Source organism: Caretta caretta, chromosome 8 (assembly GCF_965140235.1).
Source record: "Caretta caretta isolate rCarCar2 chromosome 8, rCarCar1.hap1, whole genome shotgun sequence".
Taxonomy (NCBI): Eukaryota; Metazoa; Chordata; order Testudines; family Cheloniidae; genus Caretta; species Caretta caretta.
In genome coordinates this window covers 83409522-83425285 of record NC_134213.1, presented here as the reverse complement: position 1 = coordinate 83425285, position 15764 = coordinate 83409522, and the positions used below count along the sequence as shown (strand labels likewise).

General features: G+C 45.5%; 1 protein-coding gene across 1 annotated transcript in view; it reads right to left on the bottom strand.

Moving 5' to 3' along the window:
• Positions 1 to 12506: 12506 nt before the first annotated feature.
• The window catches only part of LOC125641856 (vitellogenin-1-like), a 44732-nt gene continuing 41474 nt past the window's right edge, over positions 12507 to 15764 (bottom strand). Inside the window, exon 35 of the mRNA XM_048862369.2 lies at positions 12507 to 12805. Within this exon, the coding sequence (XP_048718326.2) occupies positions 12681 to 12805 (125 nt within the window). The 3' untranslated portion in view covers positions 12507 to 12680. The remainder of the gene's footprint in view (positions 12806 to 15764) is intronic.

Below are 15764 nucleotides of genomic sequence, written 5' to 3'. Positions count from 1 at the left end.
TAATATAATTCTAGGTAGAGAGGAAAGGGAAAGAGAAAGAGGGTGTGTATTTTTAAAAAATATGGGATCAGCTACTCAGCTGATGTGAATTGATGTAATTCCACTGCAGCAAAGGATCTGGTCCCCAGCGTAAGCAAGGAACTGTTTACAATCATAAACCAAAGGAAAAATGATTACAAGTGAATAGCACAGTCAGGAGAGACAGATAAGGCTATAAAATTCCAAAGGCTTTGGCAGACAAACATTTTAACACGAGATCGAATTTAACTATTAAAGTTTAATGAATGGCTTCTATTAGGAACTGCTGTAAGGTCTGAATGGCTTTTTGCATACTCTGTATAGGAGGGGCCATCAGTGCGTAGTTGCTGTCTGGTTGAAACAGCATTAAAAATTGACATTCATTGTGTCTCGGTGAGTCAAGCAGGAGAATGCATTGGTAAACTAATGAAATTAAAATAGGTAAAAAATAGGTTTAAGGTAATAATGGTATCTGTTGTAATCCTGTCTATCTGTGAATACAATTTCTGCTTCTTACACTCCATCTAAAAGTAATGAAGGATACTGGGACAAATAAATATCCACTGTAAATTACAGTTAAGTGAACTGTTGGAAGAAGCAGACAAAAGTTATTTTTGGTGAATTCAGATGTTTGTAGGTACCCAAAAATAACTTTCCTATGTTGAGTCCAGGAAAGCCATATTTGCTGTTTTTGAACAGCTTTGGATTTTCTCAGTAAACTGTTCTCCCAGCCCTGCTAGTAATGTAATCAGCACTTATGCAGCAATAACAGGAGTGAGAGTGGCTTAGGCAATATCTTTAACCTCCAGAGACAATGGAAAATGGAGTTTACAAAGGCTCAGTACTATAATGCACTTATATAAAGAAAGAGTATTTTTGGGGTTGAAACAAAGAGGGCAGTAATTCACTTAAAACTTTCTGGAATGTTTACAAACGTATAAATAAACCAGGAGGAGGAGGTTTTAAACCATTGTTAATAATCAGAAGAGTCAGTAGATGGCATGAGAGACTTGAAAATTCAATGTGAAAAGGCGTTCCCTTCTTCAACATTGTGCCCTGTTTCCTGTTTTAGCACCAAGCCCTCCACTTTGTGGATTCCCCTGGTCTCTCATTCATCAGTTGTACTTTAGTTACATGAAGCACATTTGTTTTTTAGTTTACTCACTAACCACTTGTTCAAACATGGAGCGAAATCCTGGCTCCATTAAGATAAATGGGAGTTTTGTCATTGACTACAATGGGGCTGCGATTTCACTCATTATTTTTTGAAGTTCTTATAATGAAGTGTAGGCATTTAATTTCCAGCAGCAACCTGATCTTAACTTTTTCTTCCTCTCCTGCTATCCTGGATTCCTTGTCGCTGGCTGCAGTATAATATCATACTTTCCCCAAATGACACCCGGTGTCCTTTCAAACTAATGAATCAACAGGACCCTAATAGAAGCATCTGATTGGTCCAAACTGTTTATCACCTTTGTTCAGGAATGAAAAGAATCTGATTAGATCAATCTTTTCTCCCTTTGACTTTATTTTAAGATGATCTAAATCATTTCGACTCATTACAAAGAGGTCAGTTTTAATCAAAACTCAACACAAGAAAATCAGACATGCTGTTTTGATTTCTCCAAATGCCTCATTTTAAAATGTGCTGAATCCTGAAACTACAAGCCCTTTTCTTATCACTAAAATATACCGCATTTGGTAATGAGACCTATTGGAAAAATACCTTAATTTCTATCTTCATGGACTAAATTGTGTAACGTATACAAGAATAAATATTAATATCTATGTATTATTAACTCTGTGCAGTAGGTAGATATTGTTATCTGGAGCTGGAGAAAATGAGGCTGAAAGACCACTAGATTTGCCCAAGGCCACATTGCAAGTCAGTGTTAGTGCCAGGATTAGATTTTAGGACTTCACAGACTCTCAGGCCTACGGCATTCTTCCAGCCCTCATTTCATTACACAAGTGCAAACGAAAATAAAGAATAGAGGGGTGAGAACCACTCAGTGGTCTGGCAGGGCCCCAAAATGTCAATGGTATACTCGTTACAGCTGCTGCACCCAAAAAATCAGCAAACCGAGATTCAGGCTCCAAACACTTGCAAAACACACTATAACAGATTCAAAAGTGAGGGAGCAAAGTACAAGATTATAGCTTTTATATTTTCTGTTTGTTTATTGTGGATAAAGGGAATAGAACAAAAGTCAGTATATGATGAATAAAGCAGCAGAAAAGTCAGATGAACAAAGAAACTCACCAAGAAACAGAAGAACTGTGTGAACAGCGAGGGCTGTCAGCCAATCAGAAGAAATCAGAGCTGGTGGCCTTGCTGCACTTACATGCCATGAAGAGCAATGGGGTTTCTGCCCCAAACTGGGGTCCAGAGGAGTCCCTTTTTCTCCTACAGGGCATAAAAGAGACCAAGCAGATGGTTCCCCAGATGATCCAGCAGAAGTAGCAGTGATGGTGAGAGGTCCAGACCTGTGGAGGCAGGAGTAGAAAGACTGCTTTTGAAGGAGAGGTGGACGACACTGGAGGCCAGGGATCAGGAAAGTGGAGCAGAGCTGGAGCAATAGAAGCTTGCTGCCCAGAACAAACAAGCAGCTCGAACAGTCAAGTAATGCCCCTGGGACCCAGGAGGAAGGACATAAGGGTGTGCCTGATCAGGGGCTAGCAAACAAGCAGTGGGGGTATGATGGATGCCATCACTCTGCCTGCAGTCTTCAGCATTATGGCCACTAAAGGTTTTTCTGGGCATTGGCATGTGGGACCTTTTTTCTTGTTGTGTTATTTTCTGTAGTGAAGTAACGGGGTTTAACTCTGAGGGCTCAGGTAGAAGCCTAGGAGGCCCAGACTCAGTGGCTGAGGGGGCAAAATTGCTGTCTACCCTTGCCCGGGAAACAGAGTCAGGGGTGAGTGTGACTGTAGCCACAGCAAAAAGGTGCTGTGGCCCAGAATCTGCTAGGAGCAACCTCTTCCTAGCATATGCACAACGGGCTATAGGAACCATCACCTAATTTGATCCACTTGTTGGATCATTAGCTTCCTCGGCCCGGGCCGGATATTGATGGGGAATGGGACATGAATGCTGAGCCATGGCCCCCACTAGGAGCAGTGAGACACTGCTACAGCTGGGAAATGCTGTGGGACAGGATTCCGCTGGCAACCTGGAAGCTTGGCACAGCAATAAAGCGATGTGGGTGATAAAAGCACTGAGAAATTCATGCTATCTCGTGTAACCTCCCCTTTCCTCCCTGGATTATTCAGCAGCAGGCAACACTCGCCTGGGTGCCTGATGTTGACAGTAAAAGAGATCCTGAGTATCCCAGTGGTGATGTTGGATAGGTGGGAATCCTCTATCCACCCCTCTGCTGCTGTCCCTTTACTGTACTAGTAAAGGAAATTAATCTTGGTGGTGCCTGCACCTGGTTGGACCCTGTACACATGCAGTGGCATGCCTACAGGGCATATAAGAATAAACCTGAGCTAATCTATACAATGCATCTCAATTAAAAGTACCAATTATAAACAATATGCACCTAATATACACGTAGTTTACAGTTAACGCACCTTTACTTAACAATTTAAAAACCAAGCTATTACAGACTGAGATGAATTAAAATGAGATTAATTAAAACCAATTTAAATCTGCAAGTGGCAGTTCAATAAATCCGTTAATAAATGCAGTTTACAGTAGTAAATGAAACTTATCTAACTTGCATTTACACTGGCACCATTTCCTCCACCTCGGTGTGTGAGCGACTCTGAATTTCAGAGTTCTAAACACTTGTGTAGGTGTACTTGAAGACATGGGCATAGTTTGGGGAGGTGCAGGGAAGGCCTTGCCCCCCAAACAGAGGTGAGGCCTGAGGAAGGCATGTGAGGTCATGTGCCACACCCCTCCCCCAGCTTTCTGTGAGTGCTGAACTGCCCTGCAGGGCTCATTATGCTCAATCTGTTGGGGGCGGGCGGCAGACATGCCAAACCCGAGGGAAAAACACAGAAATTGGGCTTCTTTTTGGCTAATTGGCTTGCGAGTTGCTTGTTGACTAGTTTTTGGCTTGTAGCCTGTTGCTTCTTTGGCTTGTACCTTGTTGATTGTTGTAGCTTGCTGCTTCTTTTTTTTGATTGACTCCTGGCAAGCAGGAGAAAGGGGGCGGGGGTAAGCAGGGGCAAGGGGCAAGCATGGGCAAATGGGGGAACAGAGTCAGGGGTGCCCAGTGGGCCCACCATAGTCCCAGACTGCACTCTGGGGGGTGGAGGGGGTTCACATAGAGTGTTGGAGTTCTTCGTGATTGGCTTGTTTTGGCCTTGTCTTGAAATGGAATTAGCTTGATTTTTGTCTTATTGTGAAAGTCAGGGTGCTTATTTACCATAGGTCAAGCCCTGCAGCCAGGCAGCCCGGTGAGGCGGGGAGCAGGATGGAGCAGCTGCTCCATGTTGCTACCTCAGCAGTTGGACGCTATCTCTTGGGTCCTAGTTCCTACCTGTTTCCTCTGCAACAGTGAGTTCCCACAGGGGACAGGGAAAGGGGTAGGGGGTTGGGGAAGAGACAGTGGAGAAAGGGGGATAGGACAGGGGAAAAGAAGGGGATGGGAGAGTGGATTAAGTTGCCCCTCCCTACCTCTTCCACTTGCAGTCCCCCCGTTCTGTCCCTAATGCTCTGTGCCTTCTGCCTGCGGACCACCCATGGCACCACCTTTTCTGCCCCTTCCCCAGGCCTGCCCCTTTTCCATCTACGGCCCCCCCATTTTCCCCCCCACTGCGGCCCCCATCCCATTTTCACCTTTCTCCCCCTCCCACCACTGTGGCCCCCAAACTGGAGAAGCTCTGTTCCAGTTCCATGGCCCCATGGCTGCAGCACGACATGAGACTCCTCCAGTCCCAGGACTGCAGCAGGGCATCCAGAGGCGACCCCTTGCGCTTCTGCGGGGAACCAGGGTTGGAGTGTCGGGGCTTTGCCTGCGCCACTCACCTGTCTGTCCCCGGCACTTCTGCGGGAGAGTGGGTCAGGCACGGGGTCTTCCCCTGCCACCCTACCGAGTTTTCTGGGGAGAGGGTCAGGGTTGGGGGCTGGGTTTTCCCCCATCCCGCAGCTTCTGCAGGGGAGGGGGTGGGGGTGCTGGCATTTCCCCTGCCGCTTGGGCTTCCCCTGCTGCCCCCGCACTGGGGTTTCCACACCTGCCCGGCACTTCTGGTGACTGGGGGCAGGTGCTGCTGCAGGGGCTTCCCCTGCTGCCCCATGCTGAGGTCAGGCGGGAGGGGCCAGGGGCTGCCCTGGCAGCCTGGCACTTCTAGGGGCCAAGGGTGGGAGCTGCCAATGGGGATTCCCCTTCCACCCTGCGGTGGCTTTATATGGGGGGGATGTGCCCATTTTTCCAGGTCCCACCAATTGTCCGGGGCCCCTGGTCATGGACATTGTGGGCCCAGTGGATAATCCATCACTGGGGTGGGGCTTTGGGGGAAAGAGGCAGCAGGAGGGCAGGGCCTCGGGGAGAGGTAGAATGGGGGCAGAGCATTGGGAGTAGTGGTGGGACAAGGCCTCAGGGAGGGGAGGTGCAGTGGAGGCAGGGCTTCAATGGAAGGGACAGAGTGGTGGGGCCGGGCCATAGTTTTGGGTGTTGATGGACCACCACTTCTAGGGAGCTGCTGGAGCTCCTGGGCAGAAGTGACTCTCATGTCATGGCCAATGGCCAAAACACCAGTATTAACTCATGGGGGAGATTGTGATAATCAGGGTGCAGATGTAATGCTGACAGGCCCCCGTCATCGGTGGGCGGGATTGAACCTGGGACCTCAGTGTATGAGCCTCTCATAAATATAAAGGGAAGGGTAAACACCTTTAAATCCCTCCTGGCCAGAGGAAAAACCTGGCAGCCCTGTAAAGGGTTAAGAAGCTAAGATAACCTCGCTGGCACCTGACCAAAATGACCGATGAGGAGACAAGATACTTTCAAAGCTGGGGTGTGTGGGGGAACAAAGGGTTCTCTCTGTCTGTGTGTTGCTTTTGCTGGGACCAGAGCAGGAATGCAGGTCAGAACTCCTGTAAAAAGTCAGTAAGCAATCTAGTTAGATATGCGTTAGATTCTGTTTTGTTTAAATGACTGATAAAATAAGCTGTGTTGGATGGAATGTATATTCCTGTTTTTGTGTCTTTTTGTAACTTAAGGTTTTGCCTAGAGGGATTCTCTATGTTTTGAATCTGATTATCCTGTAAGGTATTTGCCATCCTGATTTTACAGAGATGATTCTTTTACTTTTTCTTTAATTAAAATTCTTCTTTTAAGAACCTGATTGCTTTTTCATTGTTCTTAAGATCCACAGGTTTGGGTCTGTGTTCATCTATGCAAATTGGTAAGGATTTTTATCAAGCCTTCCCCAGGAAAGGGGGTGTAGGGCTTGGGGGGATTTTGGCGGGAAAGACTTTTCCAAGTGGGCTCTTTCCCTGTTATTTTTGTTAGACGCTTGGTGGTGGCAGCAATAAGGTCCAGGGACAAAAGGTAAAATAGTTTGTACCTTGGGGAAGTTTTAACTTAAGCTGGTAAAAATAAGCTTAGGGGTTTTTTCATGCAGGTCCCCACATCTGTACCCTAGAGTTCAGAGTGAGGAAGGAACCTTGACAGAGCCTCTACTGCCTGAGTTAAAAACCATATGGCTGTTAGCTAAGGCTGTAGAGCAGACTCATTAATCTCTCTCTCTAATTGGTCTTGATGCCACTACATGGGACAGAACACCACACCCCGTAGGTGTGTGGGTTACACAGACACCCCAAGGAGAGAAGATAAGGGTTAACTCCTGCCACAATAAGAAGTTCAACCAATTGATTGCATATACTGTTATTTTACTGTAAGAGAATACCAAGTAAGATCTTTTATGAAAGCTTGTAATGCACTGAACTAAACAGTCATTTTGAGATACGTTTATGGCTGAAGGTTATGACTGTATGTGTGTATGGCAAATTGCAACTGACCTCAGCAGCACCTCACAACAGCATGGTGACACAATCAGGTGGGGGTGGGGGCTACCTCTGAACCAGACAAGACTGCCTTCAAGCATCAAGCCATTTTCCAGCCCGGGAAAAAACAATGAGGAACCACCGAAGCTATGGGACCTGCTTGAAACTAATATCTTCAAAAACGAAGCCAGGCGAGCGTTTTCTCCTCTTTGAATACCTATAGTGACTGAAGAACATCCCCCCACCGCAAACTTTTTTAAAATGGAAGGGGTTTACGTAAAACTGAGGGACAGGCTGTATGTAGGCCAGAAGCTGTCCATGAAACACTGACACACAGGTGGTATGCTGGGAAACAGTTCAAAGGCAACTTGTATTAGAAAAGGGATTTTATTTAATGTGGAAGTTAAAGCCTGAGGTTATGTCTGTGTTTATTTACTGGATAACTCATATATGTTTGCTCTTTCTTACCATTTCATCTTTGAATCTGTGGTTTTGTTATTAAATAAACCTTTTGTTTACTTTTACCCTAAGCATGTCGCTGTGGTGCAAACTGTGTGGCATGTGTGCACCAAAGAGAACTGATAACGCAGGGGAAGGGGAGCTGGATTCACACCTTTGGGAGTGCTGAATCAGAGGGGAAAAGTTAGAGTTTCTGGTACTTAGGAACTCAAGAAAGATGGATTTGGGGAGACTTTGGCAGGGCTGTTGAGTCACCCTGCAAGGAGTAACTAGGCTGCTGGATGCCAGAGTGACTTTGCACTTGTGAACAGGTTATTGGTCTTAGGGATCTGAGCCACAGTTGCACAGGCACCCCCAGGCTGCAGAGCAAGTGGTGACAGACCCTCCTTAGTAGGGTTGCCAATTTTGGTTGGACATATTCCTGGAGGATTCCCCACATGACATTATCTTTAATTAAAGATTAATCCTTAATTCCTGGAGATTGCAGGACAATCCTGGAGGGTTGGCAACCTTATCCCTTACTGGTCTGGGTGCGCTCCAAAACATCCTAAGGGGCTTAACTGAAAGGCCATTTGCCTAGCTTGCTACAGTACAGAACAAAACTTAAGCAATTCATAGCAGTTGAGATGCAACAGTGAAGAAAGGTACAGTACATAAAAGCCTTGACTGTGAAATATACATTTTAATACTCAGTAGATAATTGCAATGTGAGAGTTGCTTTATAGCATAGGGCAGTACTGAATTCCAAATGAGCTTTAAATCCAAACTTCAGCCAGCCTCAGAAATAGGTCTGAAATATCACTGCGGTATATTAGGGCTTGGTGCATTGGCCTTTTGACACTTACCAATCTAACATTGCTCTTAATTCCTTTGGTAAAATGAGTTTGTTCTACAAGATTCCACCCTCCCTGGTCCCACCCCAATTCCAACCTGTGGCTTTATGAGCTTTCATTATATTTGGATTTCACAGCTGCAGCATCAGTGGCTTCCTTCTGTCTTTTAAAGATATTCAGCTGCCTCAGTGTGGGGGCAGTAATGAACGAGCACCATCACCTCCAGAACAACAGACAAAAATAAAAGCTGTGCCTTAAAAATGGAAATAATGTGAGCTGTGGCTAACCTCTATCCTGAATGGAACAGAAGGAAGCAGGCATGCGCTCGTTTCACTAGCTATGGCTTCCTCATCTGGTTGAAGCGGCAGTTTGAGCAAAGCCTTACTGGAGAAAGTGCGAATGGCTGCCACTCGGTGCACTTCTGTAGCAGAAATGAACATCTGCTCCATCATCATCTTGTGCTCCCAGCACATACACCTCCCGGATGTCACCTTTCCTTTCGTCAGCGCCTGAGTGCTGCGGAGCATTCTAGCTTACAGCCGTTTAGACTGTGCCCGTACTGCCCCTGAGTGGACCTACACGTATAATACTGTCCGCTGATTTCAGTGGCCTGGACATAAAACAGCTACCGCATGGCAGCTGCAGCACTGAGCCACAAGAACGTGAAACAATTACACATGTTGCCTGTAGGGTTTCAAAAGCCTGTCACAAGTTGCTGAGCTAACTTATGCCTTCTGATGCTTGGGGCCAACTCCCACTGAAGGTGGTGGGACTCATTTTAGTGCACCTGAGTGCTGAAGAAGGTTAAAAAAAAGTTTAAAGTAGCAGCATGGTCTTCGTCCCTGTTTCTGCGCGTCAAGCTCCCTGCTACTCATCACTAGCAGCCTGACCTTAAGTCAGGTGACTGGCCTGCCGTTGTTACTAGGGATGAGCATTGAATACTCAAGGCTCTGCCCTTCCCAGTTTTCTGTATGAGGCCATCACTGGGGATAAGCATTTATCATTTCAGGCAGTACAGCGTAGTGTGCCTAATTTGGTTAATTTTATTTAAGAGGGTGCTATACACAGGGAAATGCATTTTTACTGTCTTCTCCTTGTTGCTCTTGTAGATCTGAGGCTGCCACCCCTGAGACAGGAACATAACACTCTCTGCATTTGCCGTAATTTATGGCATTATTGTGTTCCCATTATATAATACACTGGCTTGTATGTGTGATTGTGTTTCCGCTCTTGAGGTTGATTCCACTGACTATAAACAGCCTGTGTCTTACTTCCAAGGGAAGGAATTCTCTTTTAGCTGACATAACAGGGGCTTATATTTTTGGATACTGCAGGTACCAGCTTGATCAGTGCTGATTACTGAGGTATCTATAGGTAGAGGGCATGGTCTATTAAAAATAGAATTAATTCATAATGGTAAAGAGTATTTGGCTTGATCAATTTTCCATAGTAGTACCTTTTGAGCAGTAAAGCTCCTGTTAACATTTCTCTTCACTATCATTGTTTTATTTGAACTGGTTTACTGGAGGAAGGTTTCCCTTTCATAAACAGGTGGCTTAAGAGGCAAGAAGATTTGTCAAAGCTGCCACAAATGGCAGTGGGAAGTGGCCCAGGCCCAGTGGTGAGCTGGAGCCGGTTCACACCAGCTCATACTCACCGGTTGTTAAATTTTGAAGCAGTTTTAGAACTGGTTGTTAACCCGCTTCCCTGCCGGGGGCGCTGAGGCTTTGATGGGCTCCAGCTGGGAAGTGATGTAATTCCTCCTCAGGCCACTGGGGGCGCTGCGGGAGCCATGTGGGCTGCCACCTGGCCCTGGGCACGAGCCCTGGTGCTGCTGCTGCTCCCCTGGCCCTGGGGCTCCCGCTGCTGCCTGGTGGGTCCCCGGTTGCTCTGCTGGACCTGGGCTGCGTCCTGCTGCTCTCCCCGTGAGTACCCACCACCCTGCCCGCAGCCAGCCCCCGTCTCCAGCCACCCCCTGCCCTGCCTCCAGCCACCCCCACACCCTCTGCTGGCAGCCAGCCCCTGCCTCCAGCCACCCCCTGCCCTGCCTCCAGCCACCCCCTCACCTCCTGCCTGCAGCCAGCCCCCATCTCCAGCTACCCCCTGCCCTGTCTCCAGCCACACCTGCACCCCCTGCCCACAGCCAGCCCCTGCTGCACCCCCTGCTCTGCCTGCAGCCAGCCCATCTCCAGCCACCCCCACAACCCCTGCCCGCAGCCAGCACCCGTCTCCAGCCACCCCCTGCCCTCACCTCCTGCCTGCAGCCAGCCCCCATCTCCAGCCACCCCCGCACCCCCTGCCCGCAGCCAGCCCCTGCCTCACCCCCTGCCCTGCCTGCAGCCAGCCCGTCTCCAGCCAGCCCCTGCCGCACCCCCTGCCCTGCCTCAGCCACCCCTGCACCCCCTGCCTGCAGCCAGCCCCGTCTCCAGCCAACCCCTGTCCTGCCCGCAGCCAGCCCGTCTCCAGCCACCCCCGCACCTCCTGCCCTGCCCGCAGCCAGCCCCTGCCACACCCCCTGCCCTGCCCGCAGCAAGCCTGGCTCCAGCCAGCCCTGCACCCCCTGCCCTGCCTGCAGTCAGCCCCTACCTCCAGTCAGCCCCTGCCCTGTCTCCAGCCAACCCCACACCCTCCTGTCTCCAGCCAGCTCCGCACCCCCTGCCCTGCCCTGCCCGCAGCCAGCCCTGCACCCCCTGCCTCCAGCTAGCCCTGCCCCACGCCCCTGTCTGCAGCTGGCCCCACATCCACTGGTGCCCTGCAGTTCCCAGGGCAGTAACCCTGCACACCTTCTTCAATGAGGGGGGCAGGGAGCAGCTGGGACCCACACATGTGCACACCCTAGGGTGACCAGACAGCAAGTGTGAAAAATCAGGACAGGTAATAGGAGCCTATATAAGAAAAAGACCCCAAAATCTGGACTGTCCCTATAAAATTGGGACATCTGGTCACCCTAGTACACCCCCAAGGGGTGGCAGGGACCCACACATGTGAAACGGAGCTCATTTCTATTTCAGGCCCATCTTTTTAAAAAAGAACTTTAGGCAGGGTTAACATACACCTGTATTTTCCTGGACAGGTCAGGCTTTTTGGTTCTTAAATCGCCATCCAGGAGAAATTTTTAAATTTTAAAAATTCCTCCCAGGAAAATACGGACATATGGTAACCCCGTTGGTACAAAAAATACATACTGGGGCACATCCCTTAAATCAGAACTTTTTATAGGGAACCGGTTGTAAAGATTTTGGCAGCTCATCACTGCCCAGGCCCAATAGAGGAGCTGACAGTAGCTCAGCTTGTACTTTGTCATTTTAATGGGAGGAGGCATGTAAGATGCTTCATCTACCCTTTTGCAGTGCAACTCTACTGAGGAACTAGCAAGTAACATGGATTTGGCCTGAAGAAGAGGTTCTTCAAGGAAGAATAAGGAGCATCTTGTGAACACTGTATTACAAATAAAAATGTAGCAGGAGAACTGATGTTACTGTTCCTAGACTGAATGGAGTTGTGGGAAAACTGAGGATCAATATTAAATAGTTGTCTGAACAAATTTTTTGGTTACTACTACCACACGCCAGACAGAATCTGGCCCTTACTGTTGGACTTTATTTTAGATATGTAATGTATGGGTATTGTTATTTGTATCATATTTTTCTGTCATTCTTTTGGTAATTTTACTCAGTGTTTTACTAATTGTTTTCTAAAGTTTTTCTAGGCATGAATTTCATGGATGTACAATAGAAAACGATCAACCAAAAAAGTTCCTTTTTATTCTGGTAGCCTTTGAACTAACATCCCATTCTTTTAAATTCAAATCAAAATGGGCACTGTGTCACACACACTGGCTCTCTGGAAAGCTACTGTGGGAGCCTAGCAGTTCAAATCATTCTTTCATACTGTATACTAAGGCTAATGCTTTTGTTGGGAGTGAATTTTTTTTTTCCAGAACAGTTCCGAAGCACTGGATTTTCCTTTATACTAGAAAACATAAATGAAAACAATTGTGTACTATATCTTTAGTATGCTAAATTATGAAATCCTTTATGCAATAGAATGTTAGAGATAGCCATAATCATGTTTGCCTCTCATCACCCAGTGAAAATACTTTTAAGAGAGGACCAGTGTAATTATATTCCAGATAAAAGGAACCAGAATATTATACTTGGCTTGATTGCTTTGTTGATAAGAAGCAGGGGGTGGGGGGAAGAGATCTGGATACTTATTTAATGAGCAACATATTTATTAAGCAGCATGTATTGTACATAATGCATTTGACTTTGTACGTAATGCATTAAGCTTACCTATTTTTAAAGCATATATTTTTTAATATTTTACTGCAGCTATTGCATTCCCTTTGCAGCTGTCCAACTATTCAATCATTTGGGAGAGTACATCTATGGCATATTGCTAAAGCATTAAGATGAACTACAATCGTCAGTGCAGGAACAGTCAGTGTCAGCATCCACAGACGCCACAATGTCCTCGGCTGCATATTTCCTGTCACTGCTCCTATGCCAGTCAGACAGGCTCACAGCAGAATCTGTCAGAAGAGCAAAGCCACATTAACTAACATCAAGCAAATTAACACTTGAAAACATTTCAAGGCAATATTATTTTGATGGCTGCCAACTCTTTCACCAGACAAAGAATATGGGTCCAATCCTGCCTTCACCATTAACATCTGACTGACCTATTGACTTGGAGCAGGATTTTCATTCGTGGAGTAATTACTATAATACTTCCCTAAAACAAAATGAATTGCATTTCATGATGCACAAATATAGAAAGCAGGAGCTTGTAAAAGTGCTGGATGTGACCGCCCTTTAAATAAGAGCACTCTGTAGAAAAGCACATTAGCCATCTCTTTTCATATTATCACTGCCTGTGAGGCTGGAGTGGGTGGGTGGATATTTCATCTTTCTGTTTAAGTTCATTCTGAAAGATAAGCCCTTTGGAGAATTTTCAGAGGTTCATAAACTTCTAATTAAAGTTTTCCATATATTCTCAAAACTGGCAGAGCAATGTCAGTTTCAGTATTAACCTTACCAGGTTGCTTTATCAACAGCAGCTTTAATATATCATAAACCCCTACTGCTGAAATAATCGAAATGGAATAATATTAATCCTCCCAATAAATATTCTGCGCTGGTTGGAGGTTTAACATTGCATATGGAAGAATATTAGAACCCACATTTAGATTGTTTGCCTAAGTAGAATGTGCCAACCTTTCATAATTTTATCTCTAGTTGTTTTGTCAGACATATGGGCAATATATTTACAACATGCTATATTATATACCAAGAGAAAACCCAGAACTGTTTGTATGGGTTTTGGCTGTATCAGTCATTCATACTCAATGAATGAAATGTTAATGCACTATTTGGTGGAATTACACTTCTCTGACCAACTTGACACGCAGGTTTTGTATAATAAACTATAAAACATATTATCCCAGCATGATGCTTGAGCTGTTTGTTATTAAAGATTTAATATTTTAAAGCTAGAAAATGAGAAACCCTAAAGTGTCTGGTTTTGATTTGCTTTTGCTTAGCTTTTTCTCATGCCTTGGTCTTCTAAATTGTTGCATACTAAGGGCCCAATCGTGCAACCCTTAGCCCCATAAGTAGTCCTCTCTTCTGTGAACATCTCAGTGGCATCAATGGAACTGCGTACCTGAGCAACTACGATGCAAGTGAGTCAGAGGTTGTAGGATCTGGCCCATCAGGCAAACTTGCCTGAAGTATAAACTGCAGTATTTGGCCATAGATGTCTAGGGCAATAGGGGAAAATTTTCCCCTCAGTTCTGCACAGCAGTAACTTCCCTGATATTATGCTCACCCTACATGTGTGGGCCTCCCATTGCTGTCAGTGATGTGGGCTCCCACTTCGTGAGGAGCAGAGTATCAGAGCTGAGTTCTCCCTGTGTGGATCTGAGAGAAGAATTTTGCCCTCATATATAGGTGTTCATTTTATGAACCTGCTTCTCCTGCTACTCATCTGGTTCATCAAACAAAAACAACAAAAAAAGGACATCTCTTAAAGAGTTCCACTGTAATGCTGTTGATTCCCAGCCTGAGGAAAAGCAATCATGTTACTGAAGAACACCAATGGCATCCTCTACCTTCTTCCTCCTCCTCAGGAAAATAATAATAATTAATAATATTAAAAAAACCCTTGATAAAAGAGCAAGAAGCAGAGGTGGTAGTGGGCTCTTTTGTCTGAGGTTCAATAAATGAACCAGAGAAACCAGCAGCTGCTGTGCAGGCATCAGTGACTACGATGACTGATTTGGCTGATTTTCTTCTTTTCATTTTGTGTGAGAATGAGACAAGTTTATTATAGTGTAGTATTCGGAAGCAGTGAGTGGCCTAGGGTGATGACACTTCACAGATATGGAACATGGACACAAAAGAAAATCTGTGAAACACGGATATGACAAGATTTTAGAGATAGCTTGGCACTGAGGGTCCTTTCTTTTCTTAAAAGGATTCATCTAGTCACATCACATGGTGCTGTCCGTATGCTATTAGCTCACTGTGTTAGTTTTCTTATTGGTTGTGTGAGCTGGGATGCAGACTGAAGAGATATGTTTTGGTGAACTGCTTCGGCACATTGGGTATTCTAATAATATGAGCAAAGCATGATGATCTTCAGGAACATTGTTTAAAATCAGTCAGAGAACACTAGGTTCTTCTTCTGGTGTAAACTGAGTTCTATGGAGCTATGTCAGTTTACACCAACTGAGGCGCTGGCCCAGAAGTTTATCATGCAGAACAGAGCTGTACTGTTGTAAATTGTGTTTACTTCTATGGTACATGTGAGTTGTGTGATCAATTCCTGTATATTTAAGGATTTGGAAGTAATGCACCAGAATAGAAGAAACTCTGTAGACATGAGGCCTGATTCTCCTCTCAAACTTGTGTGAATGCAGAGTATCTACTTTGTAGACAACGGAGTTGCACTAGTGTCAAGTTGATATAAGTGAAAACAGAATTAGGTCCATGCTTTTTAAAAATTTGATGTGTCTGAGAGTTAAATACCTTCAAAAACAAGCTGTTTTCTGAAATAATCTGAATTTATTAATTTAGCAATATGTTTTTTGTTGATGCATTGCACATGGGCAGAGCATGGCAGCCTAATCACACTGTAGTCATGTCACATTATGTGACTGACTTTCAGTTTTTTTACTCATCTTGGTCTATATGAAATAGCAGATTGCAATGTGACTTAAAGGACTTTTTGTTGCTTATCACAACTCAGTGAAACATCTGGAAGGCATGACACATTTTTATTGGTCACTGCTGACCCTTTTACCATGGCTAAGATTTTTTTCAGACAATACCATCCGCCAAATAATCCACATTGGCTTCTAGCTACCCATGATTGTAATTGCTTATGTAAAATATTAATGGGGTTAGGAAATAACAGCTCTGAAAGCCAGGTGGGTAGTTGGGGGTCTGCGTGATGCTGTGCTATATCTTGACTAACTGATTTGACAG